This window comes from Pteropus medius, unplaced genomic scaffold (assembly GCF_902729225.1).
Source record: "Pteropus medius unplaced genomic scaffold, Ma_sr-lr_union100, whole genome shotgun sequence".
Lineage (NCBI taxonomy): Eukaryota > Metazoa > Chordata > Mammalia > Chiroptera > Pteropodidae > Pteropus > Pteropus medius.
Genome location: NW_024340696.1, coordinates 10177088 through 10200844, shown reverse-complemented (window position 1 = coordinate 10200844; position 23757 = coordinate 10177088). Strand labels below are relative to the sequence as shown.

General features: G+C 33.8%; 1 protein-coding gene across 6 annotated transcripts in view; it reads right to left on the bottom strand.

The window, feature by feature from the left end:
• The window catches only part of HIPK3 (homeodomain interacting protein kinase 3), a 79473-nt gene that overhangs the window by 5055 nt on the left and 50661 nt on the right, over positions 1-23757 (bottom strand). For 2 of the 6 annotated variants that reach the window (XM_039866578.1, XM_039866579.1), the window contains exons 3-15: positions 16275-16398; positions 10045-10164; positions 9320-9406; positions 8622-8806; positions 7591-7750; positions 7073-7196; positions 3792-3913; positions 3394-3521; positions 3139-3300; positions 2920-2982; positions 2320-2616; positions 1860-2000; positions 160-395 (exon numbers count right to left, since the gene is read on the bottom strand). In XM_039866578.1, the coding sequence (XP_039722512.1) occupies positions 160-395; positions 1860-2000; positions 2320-2616; positions 2920-2982; positions 3139-3300; positions 3394-3521; positions 3792-3913; positions 7073-7196; positions 7591-7750; positions 8622-8806; positions 9320-9406; positions 10045-10164; positions 16275-16398 (1949 nt within the window). The remainder of the gene's footprint in view (positions 1-159; positions 396-1859; positions 2001-2319; positions 2617-2919; positions 2983-3138; positions 3301-3393; positions 3522-3791; positions 3914-7072; positions 7197-7590; positions 7751-8621; positions 8807-9319; positions 9407-10044; positions 10165-16274; positions 16399-23757) is intronic. The other 4 variants (XM_039866582.1, XM_039866589.1, XM_039866580.1 and 1 more) reach the window with 3 other exon arrangements.

Below are 23757 nucleotides of genomic sequence, written 5' to 3'. Positions count from 1 at the left end.
ATAAAAAGAGATTTCTTTTATAGAAATCTTTAAAAGAAGATAGATTTGGCAGGATCGAGTTGGAAATTCAGAGATGACTTTAGGCAATGCTGATCTCTGATGTTCCTAAATTAAGACCTTTGAAGGGATAATCAGAGAAATAAGGAGGACTCAGTATACCTGTGTTTGCCATATGCTCATCGGCATTTAATCCATTTTCTAGTCCCATTGGTGGCACCACAACAGTACAGACAGCTGGTTTGGCTTCTGTGTTGGCAGAGGTTACCAGTTCTGTGTTTTGGTGAGTGTCCTCCACAAAACTGTTCTCTGCAAAGGGACTGTCACGTCCCGAAGAGTCTGATGTTGGAGAGCCATCCACGGTATCACAACCACTTTCCTGCTCTTCATCTGACATACTGCAATAAGAAAATAGTCTTGTATTTTTCAATATTAAATCTAAAGTTAAATAATATCTAGGCTCCAGCGAATTGATGACAGTCTTATTCAGTTATTTCATATCTAATTATGCCTTCTTCCTTGCCCAATAACACTTTTTTCAGATTTTCTAGATTCTCACATTTATTCTCTCTTCAGACTGCTACAACTGCTACCCTTAATTGTCCTGTTTAGGAATATCCTTTTGGCACTAAATTTTCCTTTCCCACTTGATCCTTAGTAGAAGTTCATAAAAATACCACTTTATAAATTACAGATAATTTCATCAAGGCATTACAAAAGAAGCACTCGTTTGGGTAATTTAAATGAAATGTATAAACATATACATGTGTGATTTCATATTTCAGATTAAACTGTAAAGTTTGGACACATCCCTTTAGTGGTAATTTGGGCCCTTTTAACCAACCAGTTCTCTGAAAGGTCTTCCCTACTTCTCTGAAGGCCCACCCAGAGTCCCATTACTCCTCTTCTCCTCCTGACCCTCTTGGGCCCCGATGACATCTCTCCTTGGGGTTTCTACAGCACTTATTGTGTGTTTTAATCACTCATTTCATACTTAATAATTTGAAGCACCTCTTTTTATATGTATATTTTTAGTTACATATTTTTATTTATATCTTAGACATACATTTACATATATATGTATTTCCATATGTATGTGACTATTTATGTATGTGTGTGTATAATATCAACTTCCAAAACACATTGTAAGCAATTTCTAAGAAGATGTGTTAAAATTTCTTTCTATCTCCCACAGAGCTTTGGTTATAGGTATTCAATACCATATTTCCTAAGGAAAAAGAGAAGACAAATGTATAAAATTAAGACCTAAAATTTATTCAAGCTTTGTTTCCACTAAAAAAAAAAAAAAAAAAAAAGCTAAAATAAATGTATCTTAATAAAGCCTAGAAGTCATCCTTAATGTAAGTTATATTATATAGGAGCAGCTCATTACCTAGTGGCAAAGCATGTCCCCTGTCAAAAAGGTAGGCTAAACATGGACAAAAATCACGCAACGATCACCAGTGTGGAAAAAAATCTAGCAGATATTCTACTGGACAGTGGGGTTGCCATGCAAATTTTTATTTTGGTTAAAATATAGCCTTTGGTTCAAATTCCAGCCACAATAGTAGGCTGTGAAGCTGAAGTTGAGAATGTGGCTTTTTTACCCTTTCAAAAACAAATAATTCTTTAAAAATGATTTATTAGAACTTTAATATTTCATTTAGATCTGTTCTATAACAATAAAGAAAATTATTATTTAAAGCCTGAGTTTATAAAAAGTGATCTAGTTAAAAAATTATGTTCAAGACAGAAGCCACTGTGGTAAACTGGCAGGTACTTATTAAACAACGACAAAAATCATACACTTTTCAATGGACTAAATATTTATTTATTATACACTGCTATTGAAATTCCTTTACCTGTTCGGTCTCTTGCAAGGGGATGGGCTGGACTGCTCTGAGGAGCTGGTGCTCAGAGTACTGTCAGGACTGCTTAATGAACACATCCGATCGATGTTCAAAGTGCTCTGGCAAGCTTCACAATCTAGACTACCTTTACATCTAGTAAGAGAGGGAAGGAAAAAACATGGGTCAAAAATGAGAAGATACTCCCCAAATAGCCCCAAATTAATTTATTTAAGGGTATGAAACAATTAAGTGTGACCTACATGGACGAAAATCTAAAACTTATAAACACAAGAAAAATGCTATAATAATCATAGTTAAATACCATTCAGAAAGTTTACTCCAAAGGACTTTGACAGACAAGGAATAAGTCACGGAAAGTTGTTTTTGTTTTTTTTTTTGGCTACACCAGAGGGTGTCAACATTATTATTTAAGAATGCAGCATAAACACATGAAACTGCTTTTGGTACTCACTCTCTAAGAGAATGTCTCTGTGATGTCTCCTCTTCATCAGTGTCACTGCTAATAGTGATCACACTCACTGCAGGACTTGGGGAGTCAGCAATGATGATGGTTTGCCGCTGTTTGTCTGAAACTGATGAATCAGAGTCCTGCCTGATAGATGTCTCACAACAATTTCTTGCCTCTCCTTCTGAGTTATGATTGTCCTGTGTTTCTATACAACTTACTTCCTCAACATCTTTTCCATTTACTATCTTTGGAGAAATAAATGCTGAATGTGGGATATTGGTATTCTGCAATGCATTACTCCTGCAATCAAAGAGATAATGTATCATTTCAACAATCAAAATATGTACATACATATTTCTAAGACATCTTGCTAAAATAAACAATATGAACCTTCACTTGGTTCAAGATCATGTATATAACACACTAACATACAGATCATAAGTTTTGTGAAATATATAATACTATCTCTAGAAATATCAGTGTAGATTACATTTACATACATTCAAATAGTCATTTTTTGGGTAAATGTGATATTTATGTGTCTAAAATTTACTAAAATTAAAAGTAGAGAATAAATCAAAAGGGCAATAAAGACAATCTTACCAACTGAAAGCATTTATTTCCTCTCTTCCTGGCTCCCATTCCATTAGTTTTACCAAAATACCTCTGAGAAATTGAGAAGGGAGCCGGCTTAGTGTTTGTGACAAAGCTATCGAAGAGGTCATTTTGAATACAACAGAGTGACCCTTTAGTGTACATGCAAAATTTATCTTAAAGATTAATTCTCAAAATGCAGAGGAAAGTTAAAATATCCATACCAACCTGTTCTGACACAGTTTATTTTTCTTGGTAGTAGCAGGCTGAGGCCAGACAACATGTGCAATGCCCACACTGATTGGCTGCGGGGCCGATAAAGTTATCTGACTGGTTAGAAGAGGTTGCGGCATCACTGAGCTATAATGATTGCTGTGTGAAATCATTTTCCTAAGGATAAAATTAAGAAAAATTGAACCCCTTTCTTTACCAAGATCTATTTTGCAAACTATTCACAAAAAGTTACTTTTGTTTTTAACTTACCCCCAGTCTCCAAGCCTTTGTGAACCAGCCACACTCTCAGAAGTTAATGTAGTAGCAGCAGGAGCCATGGGTGCTACCTGTTGCCAGGCAGGTACCAGCACCTGCTGTGTTCTACCAGACCACGTCTGCTGCACCAAAAACAAACACACACACAAAAAAACAAGTTACAAGTGATTAATATTACTATATCTTAAAATAAAAACATACATTAAACTAACAATCATGTAATAATTGTAAAAGTTAAAGTCAGTAATCTACAAAAGATCAAATTCCCATCCAGGTCATTTTCATTGTTTCCCAATATAAAAGGCTGATATGCTATAAATGCATCAGCACCCGCACCCCCACCACCTGAGTATAATGAGGACAGCACATATGCAAAAATAATTATTACCAACCTGGGACAGAACTCCTGGTCGGATTTGTAGGGGCTGAACAGCTGGGGCCTGAGTTACAAGTGGAACTGTATTATCTACCCTTATTGAATAACTAGTGGGTTTGCCATGCGTTGCAGGAATACCTGTGAAATATAAAAGAATAGTTATCAAATAAAAGAAAAAAAATATTTCCCTGAGTTAACTTATAAAACTCTTTTGAATTTAAAGAACTGCTAAAATTGTGATTAGGATTATAAAACCATCCCCTACATAAAAATTTCATAACACTAACAAAGCAATCTTATTAGGAAAGTGAGGTACTTTCTGTCTCCTTTGTTGTACATCATTCTAAAAAATGTTTTAAAGCTATTCTTTCTACTGTTTTAAAATGTATACTACAAAGTTGAATCATTTATTTTTCTTGAAACTTCCCATTCCTTTTAAAGTTCACTCTTGTAGCTTTATTTTTCTTTTCAAATAGTTCTGCCACTATGATAAAGATATGGCAAAGTGAATCTAACTCAAAATCCTCATCTTCTAGCAGGTTCATCTTTTCATACAAACTTTTAGCTATGCTTAGTATTCTCTTCTTTAAAATTGTCACAAGATCACACACTTTTGGCACCAAAGAGAGAAGGTATCACAACTTCACACTTCAATGGCCATGATAGTTTACATGAATCAAGAAAATTCAGAATGGCACATTCATTTCGACCTCCAAAGGAAAAGCAAAAAAATAAACAAACTTTTCTGCCTAATATGATGATACAACTAAGCATTGGTCAGTGAGGCTTAATCTACTAGTATTCCTAGTAGAGAGCTGCTGGAACTCCAGCACAAACATGTTTCATTTTGCCTACCTGCTAGGAAAATTAGAAAGCAGGATTATCAGTCATGTTGATCCTGTTAATGTTAATATGTGTGTCACATGTTGGAAAAGGATCTTGTAAATATTGTCTTATGAAATTAAGCTTTGAGACAATAAATTAGTATCATCCCAACTTAGAGCTTTGACAAATAAGATTTTAGGGACATTCCCCAAATCAGAAAGCTCAGTTACTAAAATAAATTCAATCCTTCATAATTCCAGTTTATTATAGCAGTTACTTCGATATAGGCTGGCAGATCATCTAACATAATCAGCTTTAAATAAAAGTGATCTTGGGTGTCTCTAATAAGCCTTAAGAGAAAAATGTAATTGTTTTCCCATTGAAAAACAATTTTACAATTTTTATTGTACAGATATATTTTAAGTGCTAATCCTAAGGAGAACGCTGATTTTGTTATGCTTATTTTCTTCACAGAGGTGTTCATCCTACTGCTGGGGTGCTCTACCCTCTGAGCTCCGCCCAAAGGACCAGATACAGATTAAGTTCCACAAAGAACTTGTAATTATTTCTGAAAGCTCATCTCCTCACCCTCCCCACCAAAAAGCATGTCTTCAGCAAATTCTCCAAGAAATGGAATGCAAACTAACAAATATTTTGCTTTGTCTCACTATTAAGTCTAATTTAAAAGTACTGGTTTTGACATTTAATGAGTTGATAAGCCTGAGAGTATCTCCTTTTCTTCCTGTTACCCTATTATGAACCACTCATTTAGTTGCTAACATATATACAGAAAGGTTACTAACCTTTTATCAATTATAAGTCACATAAAAAGATAAAAGATTTGTTTAACTTCATTAAATATTTTAAGAATGATGCTTAACCCTATTTAGAAATGTGTCTCATGGTTACCAGAAGGGAACGGGGAAGGGAGAGAGGGAAAAATAAAAAAATAAAATGTTAAAAATAAAATTAAATTAAAAATTAAAAAAATAAAAAATAAAATAAAACCACACACACACAAAAATATGGCAAATGTTAACACTTGTTGAATCTAGGGTACGAGGCATTATATTATTCTGTGAACTTTTCTATATGTTTTAAATTTTTATAATAAACAGTTGAGGAAAACAAACACAGCAGCATCTTTAAGAGTGCCGACAATATAATGATACAGGTATTTTTTATTATTAGAGACCAGCCATGGGTTATGTCACAGATACTTAGAACACCATTGGACAAATTTCACCTTGACCATCCAAACAGTTGTTTTTTATATTTTTAACAACACAAATCTTTCTCTCAATGAAACTTTATATGAAAGCCCAATATATAAAGATAAAAGAAAGCTACCCTGGTAGAACAAAAGTGGCTAAAGAGTTGACATGTTTCCACATCTCTTATTACTAGCTAATCAAGTCAACAAACATATTCTTGGTACTTTCTTAGGTACTGTGGGAGCCATTAAAATAAAAACTTTTTAAAATTGCTCAAACCCTTAAATCAAATAAAAAATTCAAATAATCTTCAGAATCCAGAAATATTACATCTAGAAATGACCAAGGCCATATCTATTCAGTCTGCTTCCTTTGACTAAGGCTGAAACAGGTTAACAGACCTGTCTAGGATAACACAGCAAACTGCAGAAACGGCTATGTCCCAAGTGTTCTGACTTAGCACCAACTTCTTTCACTTACACCATATATACAGTATTACCAGCACGTTTCAAAGAGTCATTTAGGAACCCATTTGTAATTAACCTCTTGCTTTTAAAAAATAACTAGATGTTAAAGCCTAGCAAGGGCAAAATAATAGGAAAGGACCTAAGAAGTAGGGTTTTAATCTGGTTATTCCAGTTGCAAAGTCTGCTGCTATTGCCCTCTAAAAACCACTAAGAAATTCCCACTTGAAAATTCATGGCCTCTTCAAAGGTACTCTGCCACCTATCACACACTTGAGGATTTAACTGCTATTTTTATCTAAGTAAGGGACATAATCTAATTTAGTCAAAATCAATCCTTAAAAAAAAAAAACTGTTTGGTGATAAGAATAAGACAATGAGAATGGCAGAATTTCTTTGATTCAGTAATTTTAAAAGTGGGATTGTACTTTGTTAGGATTTTCATCACAAATGCTTAAACAGTGACTTTCAGTCACAAATGCTGTGCAGTAACCTGACCATCTGGAGCAGTGATATCAGTATAGGACAATCCATAGCTTGTCAAGCTCATTAATTTCTACTAAGGTATTTTATCGTGCTGGACTCTACAGGAACTATAACTGTAGTATGACCCATTTTGTTAATGATGATCACAATGGAGCTCAAGTCAAGAAATGAACATCACTGGTCTAAAGGCTAGCGACCAGCTTAAATTAAATTCAAATGTAACAAAAACTATACTAATGAAAAGATGCTCAGCTTGTTATAAAATCATGCATGCCTAAATTCAAAATGCAATTTAAATGAAAGAATACCTTGAATAGCTGGGGGACAGATAATCAGTGTCTGCTGAAAAGCATCACCACAACCAAAATGAGCAGTTCCAGCCTGCAGAGGAATCCCATGGTGCACAACTGAATGAGCAGATGTGGTTAATGCCTGAAATGATCAACGTACGTGGTGGCATTATACAGAGCAGTCTAATTGCTACACACATGCTTTATAAATAGAATTCAAACATACTTCTTAAAATCTTAATTGTACGATGAAAATGGGTCCAGAAACTGATTTTACTGAACTTTACTTTTTGTAGAGGTGTGGCAAAGAAGGGTAGGTAACGGATATTGAAAGAAGGAAAGATGAAAGGAAAAAAAAGAATTTGGAAGGGTATGTTCTAATTGTTACCCTGAAATATTAAGAGATTTAACGGAATGGCAATAGTAAGACCTCACCAGCACTGTAACTTCTAATTGCTGACATGAGACTTCTGTATACTCCAAAAGCAAAGAGAGCAATCATAAAAAAAAAAGAGCATAAATTAATAAATTCTTACCTGACTTCTTAATGTGCCAATTTTAGTAAAATTTGCTGTCAGATTAGCAGTACTGCTTGAAGCAACTGGTCTTAAAAGTGAAGTTTTATTGTGATTATTTGTGTCACATGAATTTGGGTGGGACTTACAAATATCCATAATATGAAAACAGGACTTTACGCTGTAAAAAAAAGAAAGGGGGAGGGGTGATTGTAATATTATTTTAAATGTTTAGAGTAGTTTAAAATTAATGTACATTAACTTAAAAATTATTTCCAAAAGAAAAAGATTCTATGACTTGCACTTAAATCTGCTTATTTCCAATACTGTTTCTATCAGGAAATCCTACAAGAAAACATTGAACTTTAAAGCGAGTAAAAGTGTGTCTTATACCTGCAATATTTTAAGACATCAAAGCAATAGTAAGCATTTTTTGGTTAGCACACTATAATTTTATTCCTACTCTAAGTAAATTTTCCAAAATTTCAAGATCTACATATCTCAAAATTAATGGTACCAAGTATGGAGTTATCATATTATCTTCGAAGGACTTATATATAGAAACCATTAGGCATTTTTAAGAGGCGATGGTAGGGGGAGAAGATAGCAGTTGGACTTTATAAAAACACCAAATTTAAGGGTAATCCACAATAAGGGATATTGGTTCATCCCTATACTTTCTTCACTCTTTTTAAAATATTAAAAGAAGCTATTTAAAGTCATTTACTTCCTTCGGCCTGTTAACATTTCCTTTTAGTATATATATGTCTGGTTATTAAGGTAAGAAATGTCATGTAAAAACAAAATCACTTGGTCATTTTCAGTATAGTATTTTGGAAAAAGAACACTGAAATGAAATTCAGATTTGCGTTCTAGCTCTACGTCGCCACTTACTAACCTATGTGAACTTGGTCAAGTTAGCTTAACCTCTTTTAACTCAGTTACTTATATATAATGAAGAAATTGAATCATTTTTTCTAACACACTGATTTCTACGGACTTAGCATTATTATTTCTTCAGAATCATTTTAAAAGATTTTAAAGTAACATACTGGTTGCTATGAGGGAAATCTAGAAGATGTTTCATATTAACAAAAGGATGGTTCAAAGTCTCAGCTGGAGTAACTCTTAAATCTGCATCAATTAGCAACATTTTCTTCAACAGACTAACGAATTCTCTTCTATCAGCTTTCTCAGCCAAAAGATCACTTCCTTCCAAATCCATCACTGTGTTCACCTGCAAAATCAAAATTTCAAATCATCAAATAAAAATAAGCCATAGCATATATTAAAGTTTCACATTTAAAAAAAATACAACAAGGAAAGAACAGAGAACTACAATTATTTTGAAATGGGAAAGAACTGAGTTTAACAAATCCTTAAAATGTTTTAAAGTATCAAATGGCATTCAAAGCAGAAAAAAATTTTTTTCCCCATCTCATTAGAGATGGATTGAACAAATACCCATCTTTAATGAGATACAGGGAAAATAAATTTGTTTGCTAGGATTTTTCCCTTTTAAGGAAAATGCTTTTGACTAAAGAACAGGATAGTGTAAATTAAATATTCAAAGACAAATGCAATTTAGTTCCTGAAAGGTTGAAATCTTAAAATCATTTTGTTTGAAAAGCTTAAAAACAGCGAGTATTCTATATTCTTTTAGAAAATGATTAACATGTTTTGGCATCCTTACCAATCACGTCTACCGCCTTAAGCATATAAGATTGACAAATGTGACTGCGGTACTCACATGCACTATGTCATCCAGATTGTTGAAGATGTACTTTCTGGCTTCTTTAGACTTCATTCCTGTCTCTGCCTCATGCTCTTCTAGTGTCTTAGTGAATATATCAAAGAGGGGAAAAATATATATTATTACCCACCATTTGTAAATTTTTATTCTTTCAATACTTAAGCAGTCTAATATAACTGAATATTCTAAGGCAAGCAGTAGTTTTGAAAGAATAGTTATCTAAATGTAATTTTTAAAAGTACAAAAAAAATTAGAAGAGCTTGGCTCAGGTAAAAAAAAAAATATTCCATATATAACAACCTCCTTAAACAAAATAACTAATTACAAAGTTAAACATTGATGATATATTGATCCCCAAAAATCCAGGAATAAATTAGGTACTTGGGTTACTAAGTGATTAGATTCAGTCCCTGTCCTATCAACGTTAATGCTGAAGAACTAGGTAGAGGAGACGCAAACACACAACACAAAACTAATTATACATATAAAATTTTAAAAATCATTTAAGATGAGTTGATAATTATGTTCCCAGGTTAGAGAGTGAGCTAGGTTATTGTAAAAGGGCTTTCTTCATTAAAAAAAAAAGGGAGGGGGGGACGGGGTCAAAAATGAAAATTCAAAAGAAGAAATACAATAAAATAAAACTAAGCATGGAGTGTATAACCAATATACGTGAGGCATCTTAGAAATATGTTTTTCTAAATATTTTTTTAATGAATTACCTTTAATCTCCAACCAGAATGAGAAATATCTGTTTCTCTGCAAAAAAATCTTGTGGATTTTGTACCCACATTTAACAACTGTTCTCCTGGTAAACCTTGAGTCTGAGAAATGTATCGAATCTGAAAAATAATTTACAAAACAGAAGAGTTTATTCTTTCATGTAACAGATATTATTTAAATGCCTATTATACATCAAAGACTATGCTAGATATTTGGTCAAGAATTAAATGATATAATTTGCACTCTCAAGAAATCCACAGTCTGGTGGGGAACACACAAGTAAACAATTATAATGCAGTGTTATAAGTACCATAATAAATGCATGCTTTATGGAAAGACAGAGAAGAAATACCTAAAATAATGTTGTCACATAAAGTTCCAGAGGATGTGATACTCAACTTGGTTCTTAAAGAACAAATGAGTTTTTTAGCCGTTGAGAAGTGGGGAAAATCTTATTATGATTTGTGTTGAGGTTATGAGTAAATATGGGAAATCAAAAGAAAACACCTACACAGTCGAAGACTAAAGTATGAGGTTAACTAAGGGAAAAACAAGAGATCAAACTGAACTAGAAAGCGAAAGGATTTATCAGTTGGTTAAGGAGTTTGAATATTACTCCAGGAAGTAATAATGGGAAACCATGGAGAAATCTAGGCAGGAAATTGACCAATTACATTTTTAACAAAATATCTAAGAATAGGAGAGGGTGGGTAAGGCCAGAGGAGAGATGGCGGGGAGGGGGTGACTGAACTGAGAGACTTAGTAGAAATAGAAAGGAAGGAGTGGATTTAAGAGAGACTTAAATTTATAAAGACTTGGTAGATTACTGTGGGAGCATTGAAGAGGATACATCTCTGTCACTGGCATGGTTGAGCCACGAGAGGAAGAGACACGAGTGTAGATGAGCACTCTCAGAACACTGAAAAGGTCCAGTCTCAGGGCCACTGAAAACTTCATATCCTTCTGTTTGGAACACTCTTTGCCTAGGCATCTGTATAGCTCATTTTTCACTACCTTCAGCTCTCAGTTCAGATGTCACTTTTTTCGTGAGGCCTTCCATAGCCTGCCAATAAATAGCAATAAGCTCTCTTCTCTTTGGTACTCTGGTACCCGTTATCTTCCTTATTCTGTAGTATTTTTCTCTGCCATGCTTTTTGACAACTGATATTCTATATGTTTACTTTCTATTTTCTTATCCCATTCTCCATTATTAGAATGTAAATTTCATAAAGGAAAAGATTGTTTTCTTTACTTACACATACACCCATGATACATAGCAGGCCCTCAAATATCTGTTCTCCAACTTAATGACTGGGCAGCATCGGGAATAAAGAGGGGCTTAACTCCTCTAAATTGTATTTAAGAACACAGGGTTTGTTTTTTTTTGTTAAACCTCAAGGGTATTACATTATCAGTTAATCCATCTCCTGCATCTTTTATTTCTTCCTCTTTGAGATCTTTCCCCTCAATCTACAAAAATATTTATTATCTTCTATCCTCAAAATGAAGAATTGCTCTTAACTATTTAAAACTCTTCTAAGTTAAAGAGTCTTAAGTGAGGACTTGAGATCTTGTTCCCCAGCATATGTTATCTGTATGGCTCAAATAAACTCTTACAAAAATTAACAAAATGTCTTAAAATAGCCTATATTTTACTTCCCATTCGTACCTCAAGAAACTGCAGTATGAATTTTACTATCACTCCCATGATATGGTGCCAAGATAAGTAATGGCCTGTTAATAACTGACACGTTGAATAGTCCAATGTTAATCCATATTTTATATGGATATTTTTGGCTACTATCTTTTCACTTATAAACTCTGTTCCTTCCACTTCCGAACATTGTTTCTTTCTGGTTCTCTTCCTACTTCTTGACACTCTTTAATTGCCTTCTCCATTTGTTCTTTACATGTCATTGTATTCCAGAGTTTTATCTGTCTTCTTTCCCTTTACAAGCTCCAAGTGTCCATAGTTTTATCTCTACATCTGTATCTAAATATTTATCTCCATCTCTGGAACTCTAGATCCAGCTGCTTATTGAAACTTTCCACCCAGCTGGCCTTTATGTATCTCAAAGTGAACAACATATCCTAAACTGACTTTCCCTTAATTCTGTTAATTCTCATGCCTTTTCCTCGTTGATGAATAGCAACACCAACCACTTAAATCAGAAACCTGAAATTTATGCCAAACAAGCACCTCTCACTCATCACCCTCCCTCCAACATCCAAACCCCTACCAATTTTACCTCATTAGTATTTTTCATAACTGTCCCTCCTCTCCACCTCTATTTCCAGGTCTTCTTCAATTCTGAGTTATACAATTTCATGAGTTATACAATTCTGAGTTATACAATTTCACTTCCCTAATGACCCCATCTACTCACCCTCAATGCATTATCCACAATACTAACAATGAATTTGGCAAAATGCAAATCTGTTACTCTCCTGTATAAAATTACTGCCTATAGGATCGATTCCAAACCTCTAATCATGACATACAGTCTCCTCCAGCTTTGTCTCTTCCCTGCTCTTTACATGCACCTGTACTCAAGCCCCATCTAGCACCATGCTAAACTTTGCATAGGCTAGTTTCTCTTTCCTCCTACTCATCAATATCCCTGTGTATCCTCTCCCATTTCTCCAAATCCATGTGACAAACTTTTACTATTTCTTCTTCAAGACTTAGTTCAAGAACTTCTCCTCTGTACAGCTATGCTTAACCATCCCAAAAAGAAGTGATCACTTTCCTCTGTGTTACCATCACACCTAGAACATACATTTAATACATTAATAATACTAAATTACACTTATTTTTTAATGTCTGTTTTCCCTACTAGACTGTGAGCCTCCTGACAATAGATTCTATGTTTATCCTTGTTTATACCCAATTTTACATGACATATAACTGAAATCTCGACTTTACAAACTAGTTTCATTTCATTTAAAGTGAAGTGTGATGTCTTCCCTTCACCCCACATCCAAAGTGGCTGAGTTCCTTGTTTCACGGAAACAGAAAATAGAATAGTACTAAGAGTTCAGAACCTAGATGCTACAGAGTCTCTTAGATGGTAGGAAAGGTGTTCAACAATTCAATTTCAACAAACATGCACAGAGCATTTATTATATGTCAGATCCTAAAGATATACAAATAAATAAAATATGGTGTCAGTATTCAAAAACCATATAATTCAGTAGAATAAATATTTAAGCACATACTCTGCAATTAAGCTAGGAAGCACCATTATGAGAAAGAAAATAAAGTGCTAAAAGAGCAAAGAGAAAACAGCAATTAATATACCTGGCAAGTTGGTATGGCACTGGGGAAAAACAACAACAACAACAACAACAAAAAAGCATCAAATGAATTTATAGGTTTATTTTTGGTCATGCCTGCCCAATATTTTGAAGGAAAATTGTTCCATGTATAACAACTGCCAATATATGAAGGGACACACTGTTTCCCTCCCCTGTGCCCAGTGGGTAAAGGGTGGGAACCTGACTCAGAAGCAATTAACTCATAAATTTGCCCTGTGAACTCAACTGGAAATAATCTTACCAAATCAGATTTATATTACCAGAAACGTAAACTAAGAAATACCAATTACCGTTTGGGGATGAGCCAAAGAGTGATAAGATAGAGCTGGAGTTTGATGGCTACGTTAACCTAACCAAAGTTAAGACTGCACAGAAATTCTGAGTAGCAAGTTAGAATCAGAGAAGACAGAAGCACTGAAGAGCAGTGAAGTCACACGTATGATCCCACACCTCAGTGATCCACCAATGCCTATTAATTTCTCCAGTGCTGCCTTGAATACAAAGTACCTCCCACTCTAGATTTCACAGAATCTAATCATATTATAGCTCTATTCTTGGATTTTTTGATAGTCCACATAGAAATAAAAGGACTCTTACTCGAGCTTGAGTGGGTCTCTTTGCAATTTGACAAAGCAGAATCCTTTAAAGATTCCCACTACCACCCTGGAATTGAAACAGTGAACTTTATAAAGATATAATTTGAAATTATCAAGTATGAAATTTGAATTTAAATTCAGACTTTTAGATAGTTTAGATTCTATCTAAACTCCAACAAACGTTTTGTAAGAACAATTGATATTTACCAACTAAATACTGTCTATCTATCCATAAAAATTATTATTTAACTCCCTAGAATGTTTCTGATATTTCCCTGGTAAGTATAAGTTAAAATCCAGTATAGAAAACACTAATAGGACAATATATCTACAATTAAGACAGGAAAGGACTCAAGCACAGTACCAATTCACTGAATTGATAACTGTGCAACTAGTGACACTAAATGATCATAACTTTTTTAAATTACTGTACCATTCTAGAATTAAAGTGACATACAGTCTGAAAATACTATTAATCTGAATCAGATTAACAGTTTAAATTCTATTACAGAATTTAGAAAAACTAAGTATTTGGTCGGGTATTTGTCTTAAACTACTATTGTGACAAAATTTTAATAGTCATTTCCTTTTCCTGGGCCTCAGTTTTATCCTTTATAAAACTGGAAAGGGCAGTAACTAGATAATCAGTAGGGTCTTTTTCAGTACTAACATCAATTGTCCAAGACTAGAATTGTGAAGCCCAAATCCATAGTATGATAACAAATCAACCTGAAACTGCCACCAGATGGTGTCCTGCTCCAGAGTAGTATGCATGTCATAAACTAGTCCACAAAGCCAAAGGTATATTTCTAGCATTTGACTGGCACCTCAGTACTTCAGCAGCTAAGAATTATGGGACTCTCCAACTAGATCACCAACTCTTTCAAAACTAGCAATAGTTTAGCATTTGCATGAAAATTAGTGGTCGAATAAAAAGCTGAAGGAAACCAGTATGTATGAAAAATTTTACAGAAACAGTCTGTTATAAGAGGTATGCTGAATGCAGAGGAATAGGTATAGAATAGGAAACAAGGCCTAAAAGAGGTTTATAAATAGAAAGTCATTAGAAGAAGAAACTGATGTTAATACTTATAGCTAATCTAATAATTAATATTAAATGATTAATTTTAGAGTCATCTTAGCAAAATTTATGTCATCAAACTAGCTACCTCTCATATCCCTTTTGATATAGAAAGCTCAGCCCTGAAAATAAGGCACAAAATTTTATTGTTACATTTACATCATGTGTGTTTGAAATGTTCTATTTTCTATTTTTTCATGCCCCAAAGTTAAATAGTATATCATTTGAATAAAAGTTATATTTGTCCACTACAAGCCAATTACAGAAAGATAAAATTAATGTATCAACTTTATTAATTTTTACTATAAAGATAAAATTAATGTACCAACTTTGTTAATTTTTACTATAAAGATAAAATTAATGTATCAACTTTGTTAATTTTTACTAATATTTTCCACTAAAATGAGTATATATATCTAATAAGGGAGATGTAATGAAACTCTTTCAAATAGTAGTGAATAAGGTAATGATTACTCCAAAAATAAATCTTGATATTAAAAATCAAGAAAATAGGGGAGCATTTAGAGAATTTGCACCCCAGCATGTATGGTCAGTTTGGCTCAAATAAACTCTTATAAAAATTAAAAAATATAGAATAAAATAAAAATCAAGAAAAATTGGGAAAATAGCAAGCAATATTGTCTAAAAGCGTAGAGAAGCTAATGAACATACCTGGAAATTATCACGAAAAGTGTTTAATGAAGTAAGTTGCTGGATTCTACTGAGAATCATTTAAATAATGTTAAACTAGACTTTAGCACCATTCAAAAACAGCTAAAAATACAAAAGAAGGTTCAGGTGACTGAGATATTTAAGACCAATAATGGTTGTTGGTTTAAGACCAGTATTTAAATGATGCCTTTTATTCCTTGGGAGAAGATGACATTTCATTCATCATCAAAGTTTGTCAACTGAGCAAAGCACTATTATTTAATTGGACATAGTCCAGCCCTTTATATGTTTATTATATAAAAATGATACAAAAAAATTATCCCAATTGTTTTAAAAAACAGTTTTGGGGGCTTGCAGATTGTAACTTTGTTTATGAAAATTAGTATTATAAAAGAAATTTTTAAAAATCAAATAGTTTTGAGATCTTGAATTGAAAATCCACAGGATCTCAGGTTTTGTCATTTTATTTAAAAAAGATTTTCACGTGTATTAGATACTGGATTAAGTGCATTCTTTCTTACAACCTACTAATTCTACTAGATTATCATGACGGTTCAGTTACCTGGTCATACTCCAAAGCTCCTGGGTAGAGCGGCCATCCAAGGAATAATTCTGCAATCACGCATCCCAATGACCACATATCTATGGCTTCACAAAATGGCAACCCCAATATAATCTCTGGAGCTCTGAAATTTAAAAATAAGAAATCAAAGTGGTTTTCCTTTAAAATTATCTGATTTCATCTGACATTCTAAGAAAAGTTAGTAAAATGACATTACCTTCTATTTACAGTAACTCCACTTTTCAGAATTCTTTGAAACCTAGTCATAATGCTGAATTAAACTTTAAAAGGTGTCGTAAGTACATCACTATGATAAAATCTCTACACTTAATCTTCAGAGTTTTAGTAACATAACATTAAAAAAAGGAAAAAGCATAGCCTCGGTTTTGAGACTACAGCAGAAAGAGAACTGGCAAACTATTAAATACATACACTATGACATCAACTGAACTGAAAACCAGACATTGAGAGATATGATCACAACAAAACAAAAGTGGATCTAGAACTAGACAATATTCCAAAACACAATAATAAATATTCCAATTATTAGGGACATTAGTCATCCAAAAGAGAGAAGACCAAATTCAATGTCATCCTGCTTTAAAAGGCAGAAAAGTACAGGATATATCAAAACAGTTAAAAAGCACTTTAGTACTTAAATAGCTTTATTTGGAAAATGAATTCCATGAAAGATATCATTCCTAGATAAATTGCCACTACTTCACATGACTATCCCGTGAGAAGATTAATATTCTGAGAGGTTCTACATATAGTTATGTAATTCCAAAGTAAGTCATACAATCAGTTATACCAGATTTGTGTGTGCATGAGTATACATTTTCTTTTTTCCCCATTATCATTATTTATTTAATTCATGATTATTACCTAAAATAAAGGGTGGTTTAAAAAGTGATCCACTTTGCATGTCAAATATAGCACTGACCCACCTTAACTCTAGGCCTTTTCTCTTCGATTCTTTTTACACAATAATGCAGTTAGATTTCTTAAAGCACAGATCTGATCATGCCATTTACTTGTCAAATATTTTCTGGGGCTTATTCTTTCATGTCTGGCAGTCATGGCTTGCCACCTCCTTGAGACTATTACCTTTCTCATTTTCTTTTCCTGTGTCTCCTGTTCCAGCTACTTATTTTTTCTATTTTTAAAACAATCTCAAACTTAGCGTTGTAAGAACAGTTCAATGAGTATTCTCCTGAACCACCTGAGAATAACTTGCTAAGTAACTGTATACTTTCTATCTTCTACAAACAAGAATATTTTCCTGTATAACCACAATACAATCATCAAAACCAGGAAATGAATGATGATACATCTCTACATTTAAGCCTCAGACTAATAATGTCCTTTCTGGCAAAAGGATCCAATTTAGAATCAAGCATTACATTTCATTGTCTTATCTCTTTTAATCTTTTTCAATATGGAATAATTCCTCAAGTCTTTCCTTGATTTCTATGACCTTGACTAAGATACTGCAGATCAGTTATTTGTAGAATGTCCCTCAGTGTGGGTCTGTCTGATATTTTATTTTACGCTATCAGGTGTCAAATATTCGGATTTGTTCCATTATTGTAAATGTTCACTTTGATTACTTGATTAATGTGGTATCTGCTAGATATCACCATTATTTTGTTCTTCCTTTTCCTTTTGTAATTATTTTGTGGGGTTTCAATTTGAGACTATACAAATAATCCTTTCCTTATCAAACTTTCAATTTATTCATTTATTTCCCATGTGAGTACATATTAATGAATTCCTATTTTATTCAAGAGGTTATAATCTACTACTATGATTATTTAGATTCTCTAATTTTCCCAGACTTGACCAATCCGAATACCCTCAGTGAGCTATGGGTCTGTGTTACCACCACTGGAATGGCACTGTTCCCAGGCTCTCTCAGCATATACATTACATACAGTTACACAAAATAAACCTTCTGCTAATTTCTTTAACTGAGACTGCTGACTGTCACTAACTCCTAAGACAGTGGTTCTCAATCTTGGCTGCATATTACAATCATGTTTAGTCCTGGATGCACCTCATAGTAATTAAATAAGAAACTTTGGGATGGGACTTAGGCATCAGTATTTTTTAAAGCTCCAGGGTTGAATCCAATACATGGACAAAGATGTATTGGAACCAAAGCCCTAGACTCAAGTAGTTAGACCAATGGGAAGACTATTCCATCTCCTCCCTACAGTGCTTCTGATCAGAATAAGTTCAGAGATAAGACGTTTTCTGCCATAGATTTGGGATCTGCCCCGCAACTGACTATTCTACTCTTGTATATTTCTGCTATAACTAATACTTAAGATTTAGTAAACCCTTAATCCACAGCATTTATTAAAAACAAGTAAGAGTCACAGGGAGATGCTTTCTTTGAGGCATAAAAGATCTTTAAAACATAGGTATAAAAGGTTTTCATTCTTTTTGACAAAACGTTTGTGTACATGTCTGAATTATAGTCAAATATAATAAAATGCTAAAATGTGTTGTAGAAAGGAAAAAACATAAGTTATACTAAGTTATCAATCTTATATATTCACAATATGGTACAAAAAGACAGTAAAGATCTTATTTTTGTTCACTATTATATATGCGGAACCTAGCAAAGAATATGCACTCAGTAAACATTTCTCAAATAAATTGTTCTAACACAGGTTGGGTCACACAAAGAAAAACATCGGAGTAAAGTTAGGTCTTGAAGAACAGAAGTCTAGGCAAAAAGAAAGAAAAATGGGCACAAGACTTTATAAAGGGTATATATTAACCTATATTAAAAAAAGACTCAAAGCAAAAAGATCGTTTCAAAAGTATGGAGTAAAAAGGAATTCACTAGTGGTATCTGAATCCTAAAGAATTATTAAGACTAATAGAGCTACAGGTATGTGCATAAATACTTCATTTTGAAATATTTAATATAAAAAGTTCATGAGGTTTGAAATTGTCTATTTAGAAAACTTTAACATCACATCTGGCAATGAAAGAAAAGTAACAATAATAGTATTTAGAATATATAATTTAAAGAGACTTAAATTATTTGAAATCTGGTTAACAATAAGAAAGGAGTTTCTGTCAACTGGACAAAGAGTGATAAGTTCCTTCGGCCATTTGTTACCATTTAATGAATGAGCCAAGTTTCTAATTGATGGGAACAGGAAGGTGGAGATATCTTTTCAAAATCTTGACTATAGATCTTGACAAACTGCAATAAAGCTACTTCAAACATAAAACCTAAGATACAAAAGTTATATTCATCGAAGTTAATTCAAATTTCTCATTTTAAAATATTAATTTCAACTGGAAGTTTTATACAAATTCATTCTGTATTACTGTGTCAGTTCAGATCCTGTGAGAAGATTAAATATGCAAGAAATTTCTTGGGGGAAATGCCTGTAAAGGATACAGGGAGAGAAAGCAGGAGTAGGTGAAGGGAGCCCCCAGACCTTGAGCAATTCTGATACCTGCGAAAGAGAGGCAAAGGTAGAATTGGGTAGAAAGAACCTCCAACTATAGCGCTGCTATGAGAAAGTCTTGGTTGGGTTGGTAGAGAGTCCCAGAGCAAAAATTATCTGTTAGAGGAGTTCCTCCATCAAGCAAGAATGGCCCAGCTCTAGTACACACACTGTTTGCTCATTGGCTGGGAGCAGCCCAGAAGTGTGGCCTCTGCTTGAGCAATGACATATTTGAAGGTGCAACAGCTGGAAGCTCACAGTCAACTGTGTTCCTTGAAGGAGGTTCTCTTGAAGGGGAATCTGAGTGGAACGATTCCATGGCTGCCATAACTATCTAACCAAAAACTTTTGTATTTTATTTATATAAATATATAAATATAATAAATTTCTTCACCAAGTCCCATTCGAATACGCCCAAAATTCTCTCCAGGTTACCTAGTATGCCATAAAATATTATTTCCTACGTGTATCATTACATGTAAAAGGTTGGGAAGCAATACCTTAAAGTACTTATAATCTAGATGAAACTGCCAGAGATGTTCGAGTTAATAAACTTTAAAAATTAAATTACATGTGAAAGAATAATATATCCATCTGTCAGTAATGAATAAAGTTTGTTTTTTTGGTTACATCTTAACTGACTCTCAAATTCTTCCCTTGGGCTACTTTTGTATAAAAATGATCATAGCAAGAACTCTGATTTGTGGACCACTCTTAAAATAGATCTTCTGTTCTACTCCTAAAGAAAGTTCTTCCACTTCTTTTTAAATCTACCTTAACTCCCTTCAGAGCATCTAAAATGTGGTAGTGCTAAGGATATAGTAAAGAACAGACATCATTTGTACTTTTGTAGACAGACAAGGCACACATTAAATGTGTTTGTTGAATGAAGGGTATAACTAAACCTGTTGTTTACCACTGTATCACAAGTAGAAGTATTAAAGCCATAAATTTGTAGGCTAACAAAGGCAATCTGTACCTTAAATCCTATCTTTCTCTTCTCTCCCCTGTTCTCTCTCCTCTCTCCCCTTTCCCCTCTCCTTATTCTCTCCCACCCTCCCTCCCTTTCTGCCACGTGCTTTTAATCAAATTTATCAACATGCATGAAGACCAAATCCTTTCTACTTCTTTAAAACCTTGAAACCTAATATAAAATAGAGTAAAATGGGTTTGTGGGACTTTTGCTAGACACGAGATGAGAATGTTGGCAGTAGATACTTCAAACAAGAACACAGTGAAATACTGTCACTCATAAAAGATGACTATTAACATTTTATTTGATTTATTTAATTTTCATTTACTTTTTAAGTTGAAATTTTACTTACTGACAGAAGAAACCCAGCCCTGTTAGGAAAAGGGATATCTCAGTTCACGAACACAGTATGTCTAATTTTATAAACAACTATATTCTTATAATAGAGACAGATGCTTTAGCTTATCACTGCAAATGCTATGAAACTACAAGCTCATGTGGTGATGTCATGGCCACCAAGAAAATGTTTATCTTCATATGGCTCCTTAGTTTTCCTACACATAGAGAATATAAGGTTGGGCCAAGATGAATAGCAGCATAATGCTGATATACTTCAGCCTTCTGTGACAACCTAGGTCTGGTCAGGTCTAGGACACTGAATAATTTCTGAAATGACAGAGTTGATGGTTCTCTCGGGTACTGTCCCTCAACAAGACTGAAAGGTGCAGCCATCCAGGCTTCTCTTGAGGATTCTCCTATGCAAATGTATAGCTACATGCTTCTCTTTACTTTTAACAGTAAGAAGATGCCAGAGAAATGCAGCACAAACTTGGAAAAGGTAAATAGTAAACTCAACAAAAATACTAAAATAAGGGCAGTCTTCTGAGATAAAGACACTTTTTAAAATAACGATTTTATTAGATATAATTCACATTCAATTCACCCATTTAAATAGTAAAATTCAAGTTTTTAGTATATTCATGGAATTGTGCAACCATCACCAAAATCAATTTCAGAACATTTTTATCATCCCCAAAAGAAACCCTATATACATTAACAGTCACTCCTCATTCATCCTCAAGTCCTCCATCCCTAGGTCACCACAAATCTACTTTGTCTCTTTAGATTTGCCTACTCTGGACATTTCACACAAATGGAATCATACAATAATATGTGGTCTTCTGTGACTGGCTTCTTTCACTCGGCATGCCCATGCCACAATCGTGTTGTACCATGTTATCAGTACTTCATTTTACTTTCTTTGCTGAATAGTATTCTATTGTATGCATACATCACCTTTCCTTATCCTTTCATCAAGTGATGGACATTCGAGTTGTTTCCACTTTGGGGCTATTACGAAAAATGAGAAGTTAACCAAGAGAGGCCATGTCAGCTTACCAGGCTACTGAGCAAGAATAGGCTCTAGTGCTGAAGGTCAGAGCAGAGAGACTATACACCAAATACAAGTATGTACTGCCTCTGAGAGAACTAGCCAGGACAGAAAGAAAATGTCTGTCTTTTCTCAAAAGGGAAAAGAAGGTACTAGTGTTAAAGGAACTACTGATTTTCTACTTTGTTCAATGAAGCAGGCTTATGAGTGAAGCAATCTTGTGCTACCCCTTTCTCAAACCTTTAGGGCACTAAAAGAAAATAACAACCTCTTGCTCATATAGTGGCACGCCAATATAAAGGAGCAGAGATTATGGGTGCAATACCCTTTGGGTAAATTGCAAAAGACCTTTGTTATACTGGCCTCCTTATTGTTTCTAACCCTATTCCTGCCTTAAAACCTTTACATTTATCTAGGAGAAGGTTCCAGGCAGAGGGAACTGCAGGACTTGACCCCCTCACTCTTACTTTGTGTTTCCGCTCAAAGATCATATGAGAAAGGCCTTCCCTGACCACTTTAAATAGAAGGGTAAGCCCCTGCACCAACACATACAATTACCTTTCCTCCTTTACCCTGCTTTATTGTTCTCTACAGCACTTGTCACCAACTGATATATATGTTTCGTTATTGTGTTTCTTCCCTCCCTGACTAGAATATAAATTCCATAAGAAATTTTTCAATGCTTTAAATGAGAATACTGCCCGGCACATAATAGGTACACCCGACCATCATTTTTCAGTGAATTGTTCAGAAGATACTAGCATCCATCCATCCGTTAATTCATTCATATTGCCACAATATTTAACTGTTCCTAACAGAAGATACTAGCATCCATCCATCCGTTAATTCATTCATATTGCCACAATATTTAACTGTTCCTAAAGATATTCTTAATGATAAGAATATCTTTGTTAAATCAAATACATGAACCAAATGGGTATCAACCAAGAGACTTTTTTACATGCTAGCCACTTTACATTTGGGACAATTGAAACGTTCTGACTACATAATAAAAACAAACACAATTTACTGAGCTTTAACAATGGGCCAGCCATCATGGAAATAACTTTTAATGCATTATCTCATTTAAAGAAAATATTCTAAAAACAAATTTCAGCATTGTTCTTCTGCTCCAAGATAAAAAATGCTAGTAAACAAAATGTTCCCAGTAAAACAGAAAAACTCAGTTAAGTATAGCCAGCTCACAGAATCATGAAAAATAATCATTATTTTTGAAGCAATTAAGTTTTGGAGTTGTCACACAGCAACAGATAGCTGATATACTACCCAAAGTACCCAGAAAGTGATGGAACTGAGATTTCAATTGTCTAATTCCAAAAGCCTTTCTCTATACCATATCACCTCAAATTATAAAATCTTGCGATTAAAGAAACAAAGTCAAACTAACAGAAAACCTAGAAATTGAAACCAGTCATTTTTGGCTATTCAAAAGTTATGCTCTAGTTTTATTTTCCATAGAACCGGAGAATGCTAATTGATCTGTTTTTTTTAATAGTTCCATAACATGAGAAACTGTATGTGCTTTTTCTGATTAACTGGTCCTTAGCTTTCTAAAACAATCAAAAGAAGAAAGTATTTTGGTGTCGTTTTTTAAACCAACTTTAAAATGTATATAATAACAGCAAT